At 45.0% G+C, this 17454-nt stretch overlaps 1 protein-coding gene across 3 annotated transcripts in view; it reads left to right on the top strand.

The window, feature by feature from the left end:
- GYPC (glycophorin C (Gerbich blood group)) overlaps positions 1–17014 on the top strand; it is a 92130-nt gene extending 75116 nt beyond the window's left edge. For all 3 annotated transcript variants that reach the window (XM_074008577.1, XM_074008573.1, XM_045366923.3), the window contains one exon: positions 15672–17014. In XM_074008577.1, the coding sequence (XP_073864678.1) occupies positions 15672–15730 (59 nt within the window). In that variant the 3' untranslated portion in view covers positions 15731–17014. The remainder of the gene's footprint in view (positions 1–15671) is intronic.
- Positions 17015–17454: the final 440 nt, after the last annotated feature.

Raw genomic sequence — 17454 nt, 5'->3', positions numbered from 1 at the left:
GAACTATGGAAAACTGCAGTCTAATTTCTTCAGTTGGCCTTTGGCTACTGGGCCTCTCCAAGCAGAGGCCAACTCTTCAGTCAACCTTTGGTTATGCAGGTAAACCCTAAATCCTCTTCTAAAAAGGTAGAGGTTGAGACAAGGAGAGGTATGGTCCAAAGTGATGCGAGAGGCCATCTGCCCAGGAGTGGAGGATCAGGCCTGGCCATTAGGATGGGTTGCCTTGGCTTTCTCTTCGGCCCAACAGTGTTTTGGGGTCATACAGGCTCAGGGAGGGAGTTCAGGACCATGGGAGACTCTGTGTGTGGAGAGGGGGCAGGATAAGCTAAGCCCTGCAAAATGGGACAGCAAATGGGACAGAAAGGAAAGACCCTGTGAAGGACTTCTAGATGATAGAAACAGCAGTGACTAATCTCATGTGTGTTTATTGTTGATTGATTGAATTGGAAAGGGGAATATATGCAACATGATTTAAATTTCAAGGGCAACATTCAACATGTTTAGACCAGAAAGCTAATCTCCCTTTCATCTTTCTCTCCAGCAACCTAATCCCCACTACGTAACAGGGTACCTGTACATCATTCCTTAGATATTCTACGTGTGTGCATGAGACTCGGTGTGGAGCTGTCCTCTTCTCCATTGTAATCTCCCAGGTCATGCCCAAGCTTCTTAAGGAAGTCTTGTTAAATGCCAGATCTTAGCGTTCGTTATGCTTTGGGCAAACAAAGGAGGGTCCCGTTTCCATGCGCAGGGAGAAGAGGTAGGAGTAGAGCAGGACAGTTGTCAAAAGTGGTCAGAGCACAGAAAACCTGATCAGCAAACTAGACACAGCTTAAGCAGGAGGGGATGAGGTGCCCAGGTCAGACTGGCAGAACATAGGCGGAGTCTCTGAGGACCCTCAGCAATGCTGGGCAGAGTGCCTTTCAGAGTCTGGTATGTTCTGCAGCTCTAACTTTCCACAAGGAGCAGTTTAGCTGCCAAGAGAGCTGGACCCCCTGCTAAAGACTGCCCCCGGTGCTTTTAGAAAGTACCAGTAATGGACAAAAAAATCACAAATGATAATGACTAAGTGGCTCCATGCTAAGCTCCTGGACCAGGCAAAACCTGGAGTGAGAGCACATCCCTCCAGAAATTCAAGCATCTGGTGCACATTTGAAGAGTCACATGGGAGATGGGGGGCTGTTGGCCAACAGCTGAAAACAGGAAACATTTTTCCCTCGTTGGCAAACTTGGGGTAATAATCACTGGCAAGATTAGGCCTAGGCAAAATGAGTGCAAAGAACTCACCACACCGCCTGGCAGAGCAACACAACAGTTCTTCCCGATCCATTAGTTCTTGCTTGTGGCTAAGCACTGTTCACTCCAGAATGTCCCCCAGTGGCTAATCGAGCCCCTGATTCCCCCAGGGTCTCCTTTCTTCCTCCCGTAGGATCAGCTCGCCTTCTCTTCCTCAGTGGACCAGACACTCCGTGGTCCAATGGTTCCCTGGGGATTCCCCGAGCCTGGCTGTGAAGCAGGATGCAGATGCCTCTGCATCCGTGCTCCTATAAAAATAGCCCTCCACAGTCATCATCATCATTTCATTGTGAATCCCAACAGAGAGACAACAGAAATGACCCCTCAGGGATTTCTATGATGTGTGGGATGCAGCAGATGCCATGGGCCTATCCAGATGCCCCTCCCACCCATGTGTCTGGAGCACAGCCCACCCTCTACCCTGAGGCCCAGAAGAGCAGCCCTCGCCAGCCTGCACTGCCTGCAGAGTTTTGGGCACAGGGCCAGCCCTGGCCAATAGCACTAATAGGAATTCTGCCACGGACTCCAAGGAAAAGACTTTTTTCCCTACTGATAAGGAATGGCTGAGTAGGAGAACTCTGTTTCTCTGCTGCATGCAAAGGCCGCAGTCTTCCTGCAACCACTGAGAGCAGCATCACAGCAGACAGCAGTGGCAGAGGGGAATGATGAAAACTCAATGGGGTCCCTGAGGACCTCTGGAGCCACCGCATCAACTCTGAGACCACCCACACCTATGCTTTTGCTGTGGCATATCATACATGTCCTTGTTCTTATAGCTGTTTTACTTTGGGTCTTCTTTGCTTTCAGTCCAAAGCATCTTGAATTGTTGTTGTTGCTTCAATGTTTGTTTCCAAAGCCGTCTTCCTCGTCGTTGTTCCCTATTTCCCTGCTTGAGGAAGCCAGTGGAATGGGTTTCTCCTCTGCTCCCTCCCTGAGAGGATGACTCGAGCACACTCCCTGCTTGTCCTCCTCCTGTCGGTCACAGAAGCTCGGGGCTCAAAGGAGTTAATCAGAGCAATAGGTAGGAGCCAACCAGCACCCCCAATCCTCAAGCGGTCATGTGCATCCCAAGAAAAAGATCGTCACAAAATAAAATCTGTCCATGCTCCTTTCCCATGTTTGTCATGCAAATGCTTGTAGCCTGACCTCAGCAGAAACCATCCACACCCCAGGCCTTCTGAGTGTGGATGTTCCAGCTTTTTCCTGCCAAGACTCTGGCTGCCAGGACCCAAAGCTGTGCAGAGAGAATAGGCTGTCCCAGGAAGGAGGTTCCAGGTTCTCTTCTGTGGAGAGCTGAGTGTGGCTGACTGGCCTGGGCGATGGTGAAGCAAAGGGCCTCGGTGTAGTCCTTGTGATTGGTCCATAGACATTTAGAATCTCTCTCTAACTTGAGGACCAAGGTTCTAGGGAGGCAGTAGCCTCAGTGAGTGGACCAGAGCAAAAAAGCGTAAAAAATTATGTCACCTGGGAGGAGCACTGGCCCTAAGGAAGAGAAAGAGCTCCCTGTGGCAAAGCCTACCAGCCTGGACAGAAGCAGAGGAGGGGAGCAGGAGATGGCCAGGAGTGAAGGAGGAGGGTAGAAACCTCTCACTCTTACCTGCTCCTCTCTGCTTTTTCTCCCTTCCTCCTCTTCCAACTTTTGTTTTCCCACCTTTCTCACTTCCTCTCCAGCACTTTAACCTCTCATTTCTCCTGTTTGTTTCCTCTTCCTCTATTGCTACTTCCCTTTTGATGGCTTCATCCTCTCTCTCACCCCATGGATGAGATGTCCTGAAATGAAATCCTGAGAAGATGATGCCATCAACAATCTGACCTTAAGCTGCTGCAGCTTCTAACAACTGTGGGCAGTTGGGGCTTTTATTATATTATTAAGCCTTAGCATTGCAGTCGCTAGTTATAGACTAGTATTCAGAAACAGTGTGTGCAGAAGGATTTAAATTGGAGGTTGTCTGAGTTGCCAAAATATATAACAATCAGCGAGTGTGACATTAGCAACTTGGCAGAGTAGGAAGCCCTAGATCCTCCTTTCCTCCACAAACACACCGATTCAGAAATCATTCTGAAATCAGGAATTACTAAAATTATTGATTATTGAGACTCACTGAAAGGCTCCTGCACCCCCAGAGAATGTGAAACCAGACTTACAAAAGCTTGTAAAAACGTTCAGGACACCCTGCATCAGATTCTGCCCCCAGAACAGGATCGTATGATTAGAAAAGATCCACGAGCTCCCAGCTTCTCCCGTAAAGGGCAAGGTTCAATTCACTATTCAATGTCCCAACTTCTGCAGGAGGATCTGCCAGAGAATTAAGTTTGCCCTGCCAGTCTTGGGACATGGATAGGTCAACCACAGCCTCATAGCCTGAGGAACAGTGAAGATGGCAGCTTGGGCTGATAAATAGCATAGCCCTCTTCCTCTGGTTAAACACAGAGCTAGTGGACAAAAAAAAAACAAAAAACACAGCTGCCTGCTTCTCCTTGGGGGAGAGGAAGAGTTGATAAAAGCCCTCAGAATCTCTGACGCAGCTGATGGTTGGGAGTCTTCTGTACAGGGCCAGTCTGAGAGACGCTGCTTTGTCTCAGGCACAAATACAAATACAGAGTCCAACAAAATGAAGAACAGGCAAAGTGTTCCAAACAAAGAAATAAGAAATATCTCAAAAAACTGGCCCTAATAAAGCAGGATTATATGATTTACCTCACAGAGAATGTAAAATGGTTCTTTTAAAGATGTTCACCAAGGTCAAGAGAACAATGCAGAAACAAAGTGAGAATTTCAACGAAGAGACAGAAAATATTTTAAAGTACCAAATAGAAATTATGGAGTGGAAGAACACAATAACTGAATTGAAAAATCCACTAGAAGAGTTCAATAGCAGATTATAACAAGCAGAAGAAAGAATCAGCCACTTGAAGACAAGTTCCTAAGAATAATTCAGTCAGAGTAGAAGAAAAAGAATGAGAGTACAGAAAGCTTAAGGGAATTGTGAGACAGTTTCAGGTGAACCAATACATGCATTATGGAAGTTTCAGAAGGCAAAGAGAGAAAGAGAGAGAGAGAAAGGATCAGACAGTTCATTTAGAAAACTAATGGCTAAAAACATCCCAAATCTGAGGAAGGGGTTGGACATCCAGATCCAAGAACACCAAAAAGTGAATCCAAATATATCTACAGCAAGACTTAATGTATTCAAATTGACAAAAGTCAAAAACAGAAAGTTTTGAAAGCAGCAAGAGAAAAGCAACTTGTCATATAAAAAAGAAACTATGATGAGACTATCAGTGAATTATTCAGCAGGAACTTTGTAGGCCTGGAAACAATAGGACAATATATTCAAAGTGCTAAGAGAAAAAGACTGCCAACCAAGGACACTATACCCAGCAAAATTCTCCTTCAGAAATGAAGGAGAGATAAAGATGTTCACAGACAAACAAAAGCTGAGGGAGTTCTGTACCAGTAGACCTGCCATCCAAAAAAATGCTAAAGAAATTTTTCAAGTTGAAATAAAAGGATACTAAAGAGCAATATGATATCATTCGAAAGTATAAAACTCATTGGTACAGGTAAATACACAGAAATGTAAAATACTGTATTACTGTAGTATAAAAGTGGGTAATTCACTTTTAATTCTAGTATGAAAGACAAAAGTACAGAAAGTAAACTAAAACATGTTTAAAGATTCACAGTATGAATAGATCTAAATCATGACAGCAGTAACATAAAGTGATCAGAGAAGAAATTAAAGTGTACAGTTTCTATATGTAATTGAACTTAAGTTGTCATCAGCTTAAAATAGACTGTTATAATTGAAGACAATTTATATAAGCCCCAAGGTAATCACACAAATAAAAATAGCTGTGGAAGTTACCCAAAAGAAAAAAAGAAAGGAATTAAAGCATATCAATACAAAAAAAAATCATCAAAACACAAGAGAAGACAGCAAGAGAAAGAAAAAGGCAGATAAAAGAACTACAAGACTAAGAGAAACAACTAACCAAAAAATGGCAATAATAATTTTTTCTCTATCAATAATTATCTAAGTGTAAATGGATGAAAATCATTATCCAAAGACATACAGTCACTCAATCATTTTTTTAAAAAAAGACCTAATTATATGCTGTCTACCAAAAACTCACTTTACATTTAAAGACACACATAGATTCAATATAAAGAGATGAAAAAGATATGCCAGGCATGGTGGCTCACACCTGTAATCCCAGCACTTTGGGAGGCCGAGGTGGGCAGATCACGAGTTCAGGAGATCGAGACAAACCTGGCTAACATGGTGAAACCCCGTCTCTACTAAAAATACAAAAAATTAGCTGGGCGTGGTGGTGGGTGCCTGTAGTCCCAGCTACTCAGGAGGCTGAGGCATGAGAATGGCATGAACCCAGGAGGTGGATCTTGCAGTGAGCCAAGATCATGCCACTGCACTCCAGCCTGGGCAATAGAGTGATACTCTGTCTCAAAAAAATAAAAATAAAAAAAAGAGACTTCATGTAAATGGTAACCAAAAGAGAGAGGGTAGTTAGACTTTTATCAGACAAAATAGACTTTAGTCAAAACTTTCACAAGAAACAAGAACATTTTATAATTATAAAATGGTCACTTTACCTGGAATATATAATAATCATAAATATACATATACACCTAACATCAGAGCACCTAAATATATAAAGCAAACATTAATAGAACTGAAGGGAGAAACAGACAGCAATGCAACAACAGTAGGAGACTTAAGTACCCCACTTTCAATAATGAATAGAGCATTTATACAGAAAATAAGGAAACAGGGGACTTGAGAAACATTACAAACTGAATGAACCTAACAGACATATACAGAACATTCCATCCAACAGCAACAAAATAAACATTCTTCTCAAGTGCACACAGATCTTTCTCCAGGATAGATAACACGTTAGGTCACAAAACAAGTTCTAACAAATTTAGGAAGACTGAAATCATAGCAAGTTTTTTTTTTTTTTTCCTAACCATAATAGAATAAAACTATAAATTAACAGCAAAAAGAAAACTGGAAAATTCACAAGTATGTGGACATTAAAGATGTATTCTTGAATAACCATTGGGTTAAAAAAGAAGCTTTTAAAAGGAATTAGAAAATACTGTAAGACAAACAAAAAAATGGAAACACAACATACCAAAATTTACGGAATGCAGCAAAACAGTACTAAGAGGGAAGTTCATGGGGATAAATACCAAACTGAAAAAGAAGAAACATCCCAAATAAGTAACCTAACTTTATACCTCAAGGAACTAGAAAAGAACTAAGCACAAAGTTAGCAGAAGGGAGGAAATAATAAAGATTCATAAATAAAATAGAAAATAGAAAAACAATTGGAAAAAACTCAGTGAAATTGAGTTGATTTTCTTTTGAAAAGAGTAGAACAAAGTTAACAAACCCTTACCTAAGCAAAGGAAGAGAGAGGGAGGGGACTCAAATAAAATGGTAAATGTAAGAGAAGACATTGCAGCTGATACCACAGAAACACAAAAGAATCATAAGATACTACTATAAACAATTATATGCCAAAAAATTGGAAAACCTAGAAGTTGATAAAATTTTAGAAACTTGCAATCTACAAAAGCTAAATCGTTAAAAAACAGGAAATCTGAATAGACCTATAAATGATATGAAGATTGAGCCAGTAATCTAAAATCTTCCAACAGAGAGGAGCCCAAGACTAGAAGGCTTCACTGGTGAATTCTACCAAACATTCAAAGAGGAATTAATGCCAATCCTTCTTAAACTTTTCCAAAAAAATTGAAGAGCAAGAATACTTCTAAATATATTTTATGAGGATGGTATTACCCTGATATGAAAGCTAGACAAAGGCACTACAAGAAAAGAAAATAACAAACCAATATCTTTGATGTGTACAGATGCAAAAATCCTCAACAAAATACTTGTGAACTGAATTCAACAGCACAGTAAAAGGATCATATACCATGACCAAGTGGGATTTATCTCTGAAATGCAAAAATGGTTCAAAATGCAAAATTTAATTAATATAATACATAAACAGAATAAAGGATAAAAATCACACAATAAAATGTATCATAGATGCAGAAAAAGTGCCTGACAAAATTTAACACCCTCTTATGATTTAAAAAAAAAAAACCTTTCAATGAGCTATGAATAAAAGAAAATTACTTCAATGTAATAAAGGGCCATGGATGAAAATCCTACAGCTGACATCATACTCAACAGTAACCAATGTAAAGGTTTTCCTCTAAGATGGAAAAACAAGGACAAGAAAGCCCATTCTGCCCCTTTCTATTCAAGATAGTACTAGAAGGCCTATCCAGAACAATTAGGCAAGAAAAAGAAATAAAAAGCATTCAAATCATAAAGAAAGTAAAATTATCCCTCTTTGCAGATTACATATTATGTGTAGAAATTTCTAAAGACTTCATAGAAAAACTGTTAGAACTACTAAACAAATTCAATAAAGTTGGAGGATACAAAATAAATTTACAAAAATTCAGTGATGTTTCCATACACTAATAATGAACTATTTGGAAAGGAAATTAGGAAAAGGAGTTTATTTAAAATAGCATGAAATGAATAAGATACCTAGGGATTAACTTAACTAAGGAAGAGAAAGACTCGAACATTGAAAACTACAAAATATTGGTAATAGAAACGAAAAAAGATACAAAAAATGGAAAGATAGCTTATGTTCAAGTATCAGAAGACCTAATATTGTTAAAATGTCCAACTACCCAAAGTGATCTCCAGATTCAAATCAATCCCTGTCAAAATCCCATTGGTATTGGTTACAGAAATAGAAAAAAACAATTCCAAAATTAATATGAAATGAAAAGCCATGAATAGCCAAATCAGTTTTAAGAAAAAAAAAAGACCAGAGCTGGAGGCATTACACATTCTGATTTCAAGCATTGATGTTACGGACTCCTCTGCCAGGATTCAATTCCAAGCTCCACTGCTCAGCAGCTGTGTGACCTCAGGTAATACACTTAACCTCTGTGCCTCAATATACTGAAAATAAAATGCACATGATGATGACATCAGGTTCATCAGGCGGTTGTGAAGCTGAAGGATGTAGCTAGAGCAAGGCTGGCACAAAGCAAGGACTCATGATATGCAGGCTACCCTCCTCCTGCTTCTATGGTGAACTTCTCACAAATTGAGTATGTGATACCCCCCAACACCTCATAAAACTCACACAATGAAGGGGCTGAAGAAACTGGGCAGAGACCCAGGCACTACCCCAGGCTCAGTTAAGGCATCTCTGAAAGCAGGCTGGGAAACAAGGCAGAGCCTCCAAACAGCTCAGCGGGCAGAGGGAGCTCCATTGTGAAGGCCCAAGAGCTAGGTTGCCCTAGGAACCCTGCAGAGGACACAGCTGAGCCAGAGGTCAGAGACAGACGCAGACCCAGGATTCTGAGAGGGGTGGTAACCCCAAGTCCTCGTCTCTATCCCTGGCCAGCTGGACCAGTAAACCAGAGCTGAACAGGATGAGGTCTGAGGCCCAAAGAGCTCTCCTTGCATCCTGCTGTGTGACATGCTGCTCCCAACACGCCAGGTACAGAAGGGGCCACCTGCAAAGGCTGAGATGAGGGTTTCAAGGGACAGAGCCCAAATTGACCCTGTGAGGGAGGAAAAGCAGGCAGAATCCCTGGGGAAGGTTTGGTGACACCACTCCCCTCTGGAGAAGTGCCGGACCTGTCCTATGAAAACCGGGGATATGAGAAGCCCATAGAAGCAGGGAGGGGGACGCAGCCTAGGCCTCCTGTCATCCCTTTGCATGGCTCAGCCATAGAAGAGGCTGCACTCAACCCCAGCAGAGAAGCCTCCAAGATAAGGCAGGAACATGGGAGAATCTGTCCACTGCTCACTCAAGTCAGACTCCCTGGAACGGAGGGCCAGCTCCTGAAATCACCACGGTGAGCGTGTCTACACTCCGGTATCAGCACACCCTGCAGATCAGGGCCGCTTTTCTGCAGATGCCATTGCTCTGCTCAGTAGTAACCAGTACACCCTTGATTGTAGCACAGCGTGTCAGTGCTGACGGCGGGGAAGTCAACAGTCTGACCCAACCTGGGATCAGCACAGGCAGTGCAGGGGAGCAGTCATGGAGTACGCCAGAACCCTGCATGGGGGCCAGTGGGCAGAGGTGCATTCCAGGCAGTATGTGTACCGTGGACAAAGCCAATCGGTAAGAATAGTCCCATCCAGCTCCAGCGCAGGTGCCCTGGGCAACTCACTGAGCAACAGAGACACTTGGATGATTCACCAGGAACCAGCCTCCTCCGGGCTCCAGGGTTAAGGCAGCCTCTGATGGGGTCAGCTGGACCCAGGGCCCACCACAGACTGAACTGCCCGTGCAAGGTGCCTAGAAGAGGGGTTCACACTCCTCTCCGGTGCCTCCGTAAGCCTGCTGACTTTCAGAAGCCCTTGTCATGCCTTGGACATGAGACATTCATCGAAGTTAGATGACAGTGAGGAGAGATCTCTGGTTCCTCTCCAGTGGTCAATAAATGTCACAGGGAAATGCCCTGATGCTGTCCCTGGTAAGGAGGAAATGTGAGAAACCCAGAGAGAGCCCTGGAAAACTGCCTGCAAGAGGCCTGATGGGCAGAGCCCAATCATCCTGCACTGTGGTGCTGGGGCTGGGGCTTCCTGCACTGCTCTGTGGGTGGGGACAGTCACACACCTTCCAGCTCACCTGAAAACTGATGGGGTAGATCCTCACCAGGGTTCTCAACCCTGGCTGCCCATGAAAATCTCCCCAGATGAGGCTTGTGAATGGAGGGTTTGGACTGGCACACCTCGGGGTCGCTAAAGAGGGAGGACCCCTCAGCACGTGCTTCTGATGCCAGACAACAGATTTGCACCAATCACAGCATCTCCTGTGATGGGTCCTTGCCAACCTGAAACTGGTCCAAACAGCCTCCAGATCTGACTCCCAATTTTTCAGAAATGTGGGGGATAGAATAACAAGTTAAATTATACCACAAAGATGCAATTGGCCAGACCTAGTCCGTGGGACATTCTACAAAACAAATAACCCAGTTTTCTTCAGCAAATAAAGGAAAAAGAGGAGGAGAAGGGAAGTGTTCATGGTGAACCACTGGTGCTCAGTCAAGTCTTAATTGCTCCCCTTCTTCTTTCCAATGCTGAATACGTAACCAAGAGCAGCTTATCTCTTACTTCACGGAACACTCTCTTTTTTCTCTTTGCCCAAAGCTTTCTCTCTGCTAACTAATTGTTATTTCATAATCTAGTCTTAATAGTTCAATAAAAGCATGCAGAAGGGGCATTCAGTGATTCAGTGGGGGTGGAATGTGGTGGTCCTTGGTGAAGTCCCCTGTCCGTCGTGGGCTAGCTGCCGCTGAGCTGGTCTGAGCTGGGACGGTCACAGGGGAGCTGTCACCAATGCAACAGGGATCCTCGGGTAGAGGCGGCCGCCTCGGCAGGGAGGGGCTCACAGTACCGGTTTGGAAAGGTCCAGGTGCCAGAATGGGAGGTTCACAGGGTGAAGCCAGGCCAGCACAGTGAGGGGCTGCTTGAGGGTGGGAACCAGGAGAAGACCCCACAACAGCACGCCGGAGGAAAGGCCTCTGCCCAGGTAAGGGAGCAAGGCCACCCCAGCACCCAGCAGGAACAGGGGTGGCAAAAACATTCTCGGAGAAGAGTCCAAAAAGAAGCAGCAGCAGCAGGCAGTGGGGCAGAGGCGAGAGGAGGCTGGGACAGTTCCCACAGGCCCAGTCCAATGTCCTGGGCCCCAGAGCCACCCTGGGCTGCTCTCAGGCCATGAAAACCCTGACAGCCCCAGCCCTGAGTCCTCTGCTTTCCACCTGCACAGCCCCAAGGGAAGGATGCCCAACATTGTCACCCACCCTGCCACCCCAAACCAAGCATTGTCTCCCCTGGATCAGCTCAGCCCTAGCCCTGCCTGCAAAAGAAGGAAGGGCAGGCCGGGCATGGTGGCTCACACCTGTAATCCAAGCACTTTGGGAGGCCGAGGCAAGTGTATCACCTGAGGTCTGGAGTTCGAGACCAGCCTGGCCAACATGGCAAAACCCCATCTCTACTAAAAAATACAAAAATTAGCCAGGCGTGGTGGCGGGCGCCTGGAATCCCAGCTACTCGGGGGAATGAGGCAGGAGAATTGCTTGAAACTGGGAGGCTGTGGTTGCAGTGAGCCGAGATCGCGCCACTGCACTCCAGCTTGGGTGACAGAGCGAGACACCATCTCAAGAAAAAAGAAAAAGAAGAAGGAAGGGCAGTGTGTGTGTGTGGTGATGGGAGGGGAGGCAAATGCGTGGGAGACCAGGCACCATGGTTCATTCCTATACCAGTGGGAGCAGAATAGGGTGCAAGGGCAAGGAGGGTCATTGAGGATTCGGGTGGCGTGACAGGTGGTGAAAGCCATCTCTCCTCGTGCACCCTCTCTGTGCCAGACCCGTGAATGTCCAGTAGATCTAGTACGTCCAACAGCAACTTCACTGAATGACAGAAATTAAAGACGAGGACTCTGAAGTCCAAAGAGGTGCAGTAATTTGCCCCAAGTCCTAGAGAACTCTCTCGATCTCACTCATTGTGATCTGTAGACATTCTCTTTTTCATCACAGCACACTCGGGCAAGGCAGCCAGGGCTCAGGTGGGTGGGGCCGTCTACACAGGGGCTGCTTGTTCCAAGAACTCAGTGGAGGAAGAGAGGCTGGGGAGCATCAGGGATGTTTAGTGTTTGATGGAAAGAAGTGATGCAATCTGCTCGCCCTCTACCCAGGGAGGTCAGGGAGAGCCCACTGCTGAGAAAACGTGGGGCGGGGGTGGGTGGAAACTCTTAGGAAGGATAGTGAGGTTTATGGTCCTAAGGGAGAAGCCAGTCAGAAAAGGGAAGTCCCAGTGAAGAAGGAGGCCAGGCGATTGGCTGATAGGAAGCGGTGGTCTGGGAGTGTGAGGTGGTATCAGCAGGTCTGGGAAGCAGGAGGAAGATTCTCGAAGATGAAGCAGCCAGCACCTCCTAGAGGCCCTGCAGAGGTGGAGCACTCAGGGCAGACAGATGGCTCTGCAGGGCCTGGAGGGGACTCTTGCTTTGGGAGGGGGCTGCAGAGGCCAGCAGTACAGACACTGGTGTTTGTAAGAGAGAGAAAGCTGCCATGGCACCCAGGGGAAGGAGGCCAGAGAGGTGAGCGCAATTGCTCAGGACCTGGGGCAAAAGTCCTGCTCCTGTGAGGGCAGGGAGGAGGGGGCAGGCAGCAGAGTCCCACAAAAGGAAAGCTGAGTCTTGGGAAAGCAGTTGATGGCGTCCCTAAGTCCCACCTAAAATCCCCGCGATTCACCCAGCTCTTCAATCATCCCACACACATACTATGTGCCAGAGTCTGTGATGGGCACTGGTTGAAGAGATGAGCAGGAAACCGTCCACCCCTCAGGGCCATCTGGTGGGGAAGATGGGTGGACCCTCGTGGATGGGAGTCACGGCAAAGAGCTTGCTAAGACCCTGCCCAGCCAGGCCTCTGGGAGGAGGATACAGCTGCACCCCCAGGGACTTGGAGCCCAGTGGTAACTGTCTGCAGGGAGCCTGGGGAGCCTGAGAGAGGGACAGAAAATGATGCCAGACAGGCATTCTGGGGCAGGCTTTATGTGCTATTTTGTGAAGTCATGTAAACCAGGCAATGGTTAGGAAGGGATTATTATTTCATTTGTAAATCAAGAAAACTGAAGCTTACTGCGATGGTTAATTTTATGTGTCAACTTGGCTTGGCCATGATGCCCAGATATTATTCTGGATGTTTCTGTAAAGGTGATTTTTGGGAGACATTAACATGGAAATCCATGGGCTTTGAGTAAAGCAGATTGCCATCCACAAAGCAGGTGGGCCACATCTAATCAGTTGAAGGACTTAATTGAACAAAGACGGACCAAGCAAGAAGGAATTCTGCCAGCAGATATTTTTGGACTCAAACTGCAACGCTTCCTTGGGTGAGTGGCCTGCTGGCCTAACCTACAGATTTCAGATTTACCAAGCCTCTGCAATCACATGAGACAATCCCTTAAAATCTCTCTCTCTCTCCCCCTCTCCCCCCCCCCCCACACACAAACACATGCAAACACACCCTGTTGCTTCTGTGCTTAAGTTCTATGCCCAAAGACATGCCAGTCATACGAGGCTAGCAGATCTGAATCTAGGACAGCTTGAAACCCCCTTAGCTGCCCTGGTCCACAGTAAACTTCACACTGATCCTTCAAGAAAGCAGAAAGAGGAAAGAAATAAAGAAAATAATCAGAAATGTAATCTATTTAGTCAACATAATTGATTGTCCTTTCTTCTGAGAAATTGTTTTCCTTCTCTCAGTGTCAAAATGGACTTTCCTTGGAGAAATGATAAGCTCTGGCTAGCAATTGTTGACTTTTTTAATGTCTTAATTTGGGAAATGAACAGATGAAACTCCTTGTAATATATCAACTTTTAAAAATGTCTCGGGCATCTCAAAAAACGTCAAGTCTAGGATCATACTTCCAGGTGACATGCTTGCTTGGACAAATGCACCTGACTTGAGGCTGTGAGTATTTCAGCAGCAGAAATGGCAGGGTGCAGGGACACAGGTCCACGCCAGTCCCAGCAGAGAGGCGGAGCATTTGTGACTGAGGAGGGAGCAAGCAGCAGAGGCCTAGGGCTGCGGAAGAAGGGAAGCTGGCTGCCCAGGAAGGCTCACCTGCCTCTGCAACTCTGATCCCAGCTCCTCAAACAGTGCTGCGTATCCTGCTGCATAGCCCGTGTGCTACCACTGAACACAACTCAATTGCCTAGATTAACTTGGCACTTCGATAATGCACTTAACCTCCGAGCCCCAGATATTTAGTACGACTAATGGCACCACTGCTGGGCTTCTTTATTTTACAGGATTTCTCCTCTCAGCCTGTGCCCTGGGGTTGCTGCTCATAAAGGCCTCCCTGCAGCCTATCCCCAGCCTTGTAGGCATAACCATCACCTTCTGTTTCATCTCCTGAGATATTCGACCCTTGCTCCTTCAGGGTCTGGGGACTCCTGCAGTTTCAGGACCCCTAAACATTAGATAGATTAGATAGATAGATAGATAGATAGATAGATAGATAGATAGATAGATAGATAGATAGGTAGGTAGGTAGGTATGTAGGTAGATAGATAGATAGATAGATAGATAGATAGATAGATAGATAGATAGATAGATAGATAGATAGATAGATCGATCGATCACACCCATAACCTGTTCCAGTTTTGAGGACTTCTCTGGCCAGCAGTGTGGTCTTTGGACTGAGAGCCAGCTATGGGGTCCAGCCATATGGACCAGTTGTGTGACTCCTGCGGGTCCTAATAGTTCAAATGTAGATCAAAACACTTTCTCTTTCAATGTCAAATATGGCCAAGTGGAAGCCAAGTAATACAAAATGTATCTCTGATTCGAAAGTTCTTTTCTCTTTTAATTTTACTGATAGAAATATTCCCACACCACCCTATCTTCTAGGATCCTAAATTCAACTGAACACACCACTATGGGTGGGGATAGTCTTTCTGGTTTACCATGACTGTGCTGTGCTGCCCCTGGACATTTTGGGGACAGAGGAGGCACTCTGGCTCCTCTAAAGGGACTTAGACTGAGTGTTTCCTTTCTTTCCCAGTAGCCTTTCTTTCTCTCTTTCTCTCTTTCTCTCTCTCTCTCTCTCTCTCCTTCTTTCTTTCTTTCCTTCTTTCCTTCTTTCTTTCTTTTTTGAAATAGAGTCTCGACCTGTCACCCAGGCTGGAGCACAATGGTGCGATCTCAGCTCACTGCAACTGCCACCTCCACCTCCCAGGTTCAAAGGATTCTCCTGCCTCAGTTGGGACTACAGGTGCATGCCACCGCGCCTGACTAAGTTTTGTATTTTTAGTTGAGATGGGGTTTCACCATGTTGGCCAGGCTGGTCTCAAACTCCTGACCTTGTGATCTGCCCGCCTCAGCCTCCCAAAGTGCTGGAATTACAGGCATGAACCACTGCGCCCGGCCTCTCAGCAGCTTTTCTTTTGACCTTGCCCCACCTAGCGAATCAGGGCAGCCTGGAGGTGGGGTCTGAACCCAAAGTGTCATACAGAAGGAATGTGAGTTCGGAGCGTGGCACAGACACAAGACCTGCCGGGCAATAGAGGTGGGGGTGCCACATGAGCCTGACGGGTAAAAGCACCAGGGAACCATCAAGGCAGGTGGAATGAAAGCTCAAAGACAATCTGAGGTCAGGGGGCTGCTGCAGCTTTTTAACATTTCCCACTCCGACTACCATGGGCAAGTGGAGTGCATTGAAAACCCAGAGACGGGGCATGGGTCTCTTCCTGTTGTTGTTCTTTTCCTTTTTGCCAACCCTTAGGTACACATACCCGCTGTTGTCTGCACGTCTGTGGAGGGCAGGCCTCCTCGTCACAATGACCACAACCACCGCTACCATCATGACCGCAGATGCCTTCCATGAATCTGCTATGACCTGGAGACAAAAGCAATAGAAACTTCTTATCTAACTTGGGATAAAATAGGAGTAACTGGGCTGAAATGAGAACACTGGAGCCTTAACAAACCTCAAGTACCTAAATTTTCCTGCATGGCCCTTATGCCAGCAGTTTGACTGCTTGCCAGCCTGTGGTTTCAACTGGAAGCCCTTCTCACATCCTGTCGCCACTTAGAGAAAGCATTTACAACCGTAATAACAACAGCTGTTTATTGCACACTTGCCACAGGCTAGGCTCTCGGCCAGCCCACAGTATACACATTTAACCCCTTTCAGTGGCCCTGAGAGATTGGGCAGGTTAACTCCATGGAACATGATGATGCAGCCTTGAGGCAGTTATGAACCTTGCTCGGGCCCCACAGCCAGTTAGTGATGGAGTCAGAATTCAGTACAAGGACTTTCTGACTGCAAAGCCCTGTAATGTTTCTCCCAATACTTCCTGTGACCTGCACATGCCTGCAAGAGCTGCAAAAAGCCTTACAGAGACAACTGGGGGATTGAGGTTCTTGCCACACTTGCAATTAAAGCACACTTCATCTGAGGAAATTAGCTTCATCCACCGCATAGATAGATAGATAGATAGATGATAGAATATGATGATAGATAGAATATAGATTGATACATAGATGATAGATAGATGATAGAAGATAGATAGAGATACATAGATAGATGATAGATAGATAGATGATAGATGATATAAAATGATAGATAGATTGACATATACATAGATGATAGATACATAGATGATAGATGATAGAATATGATAGATGATATATAGATGATAGATTGATAGATACATAGATGATAGATAGATGATAGAATATGATAGATGATAGATAGAAGATAGATTGATAGATACATACATGATAGATAGATAGATGATAGATGATAGAAGATAGACAGATTGATGGATATACAAATAGATATATAGATGATAGGTGATAGATGATAGATGACAGAAAGATGACAGATTGATAGATACATAGATGATAGATAGATGATAGAATATGATAGATGTTAGAATATGATAGATAGATGATAGATAGCTAGATAGATGATAGAAGATGATAGATAGATAGATAGATAGATAGATAGATAGATAGATAGATAGATAGGCAGGCAGGCAGGCAGGCAGGCAGGCAGACAATAGATAGGTAGAAGATAGATTGATAGGTAGGTAGGTAGATATATAGATAGATGATAGATGATAGAAAGATAGATGAGATAGATGATAGACTGATAGATACATAGATGATACATACATACATACATAGATGATAGATATACACATACATACATACATAGAAGATAGATACATACACACATACACACATAGATACATACATACATACATACATAGAATGGAATGGAAACTTGTTTTGGAAGACTGTTTAGCAATATTTACCAAAGCTGAACATAAAGCAACCCACTCCTAAGTATTTTCCCAACAGAAATGTGTATCTATATGCACCAAATGATGTATTCAAATGTGTTCATTCCAGACAATCTGTAGTATCTTTAAACTTGGAGCAACGAGATTTCCACCAACAGAAGAATGGAGGTTTAAATAGTGTGTGTTCATGCCATGGAATGCTGCTAGCTCCCTGTGGCAGTGCAGCAGAGCCTCCTGCAGAGGACATGGAGCCAT

Source organism: Macaca fascicularis, chromosome 12, assembly GCF_037993035.2.
Source record: "Macaca fascicularis isolate 582-1 chromosome 12, T2T-MFA8v1.1".
Taxonomy (NCBI): Eukaryota; Metazoa; Chordata; class Mammalia; order Primates; family Cercopithecidae; genus Macaca; species Macaca fascicularis.
This window is presented reverse-complemented; position numbering and strand designations above follow the sequence as displayed.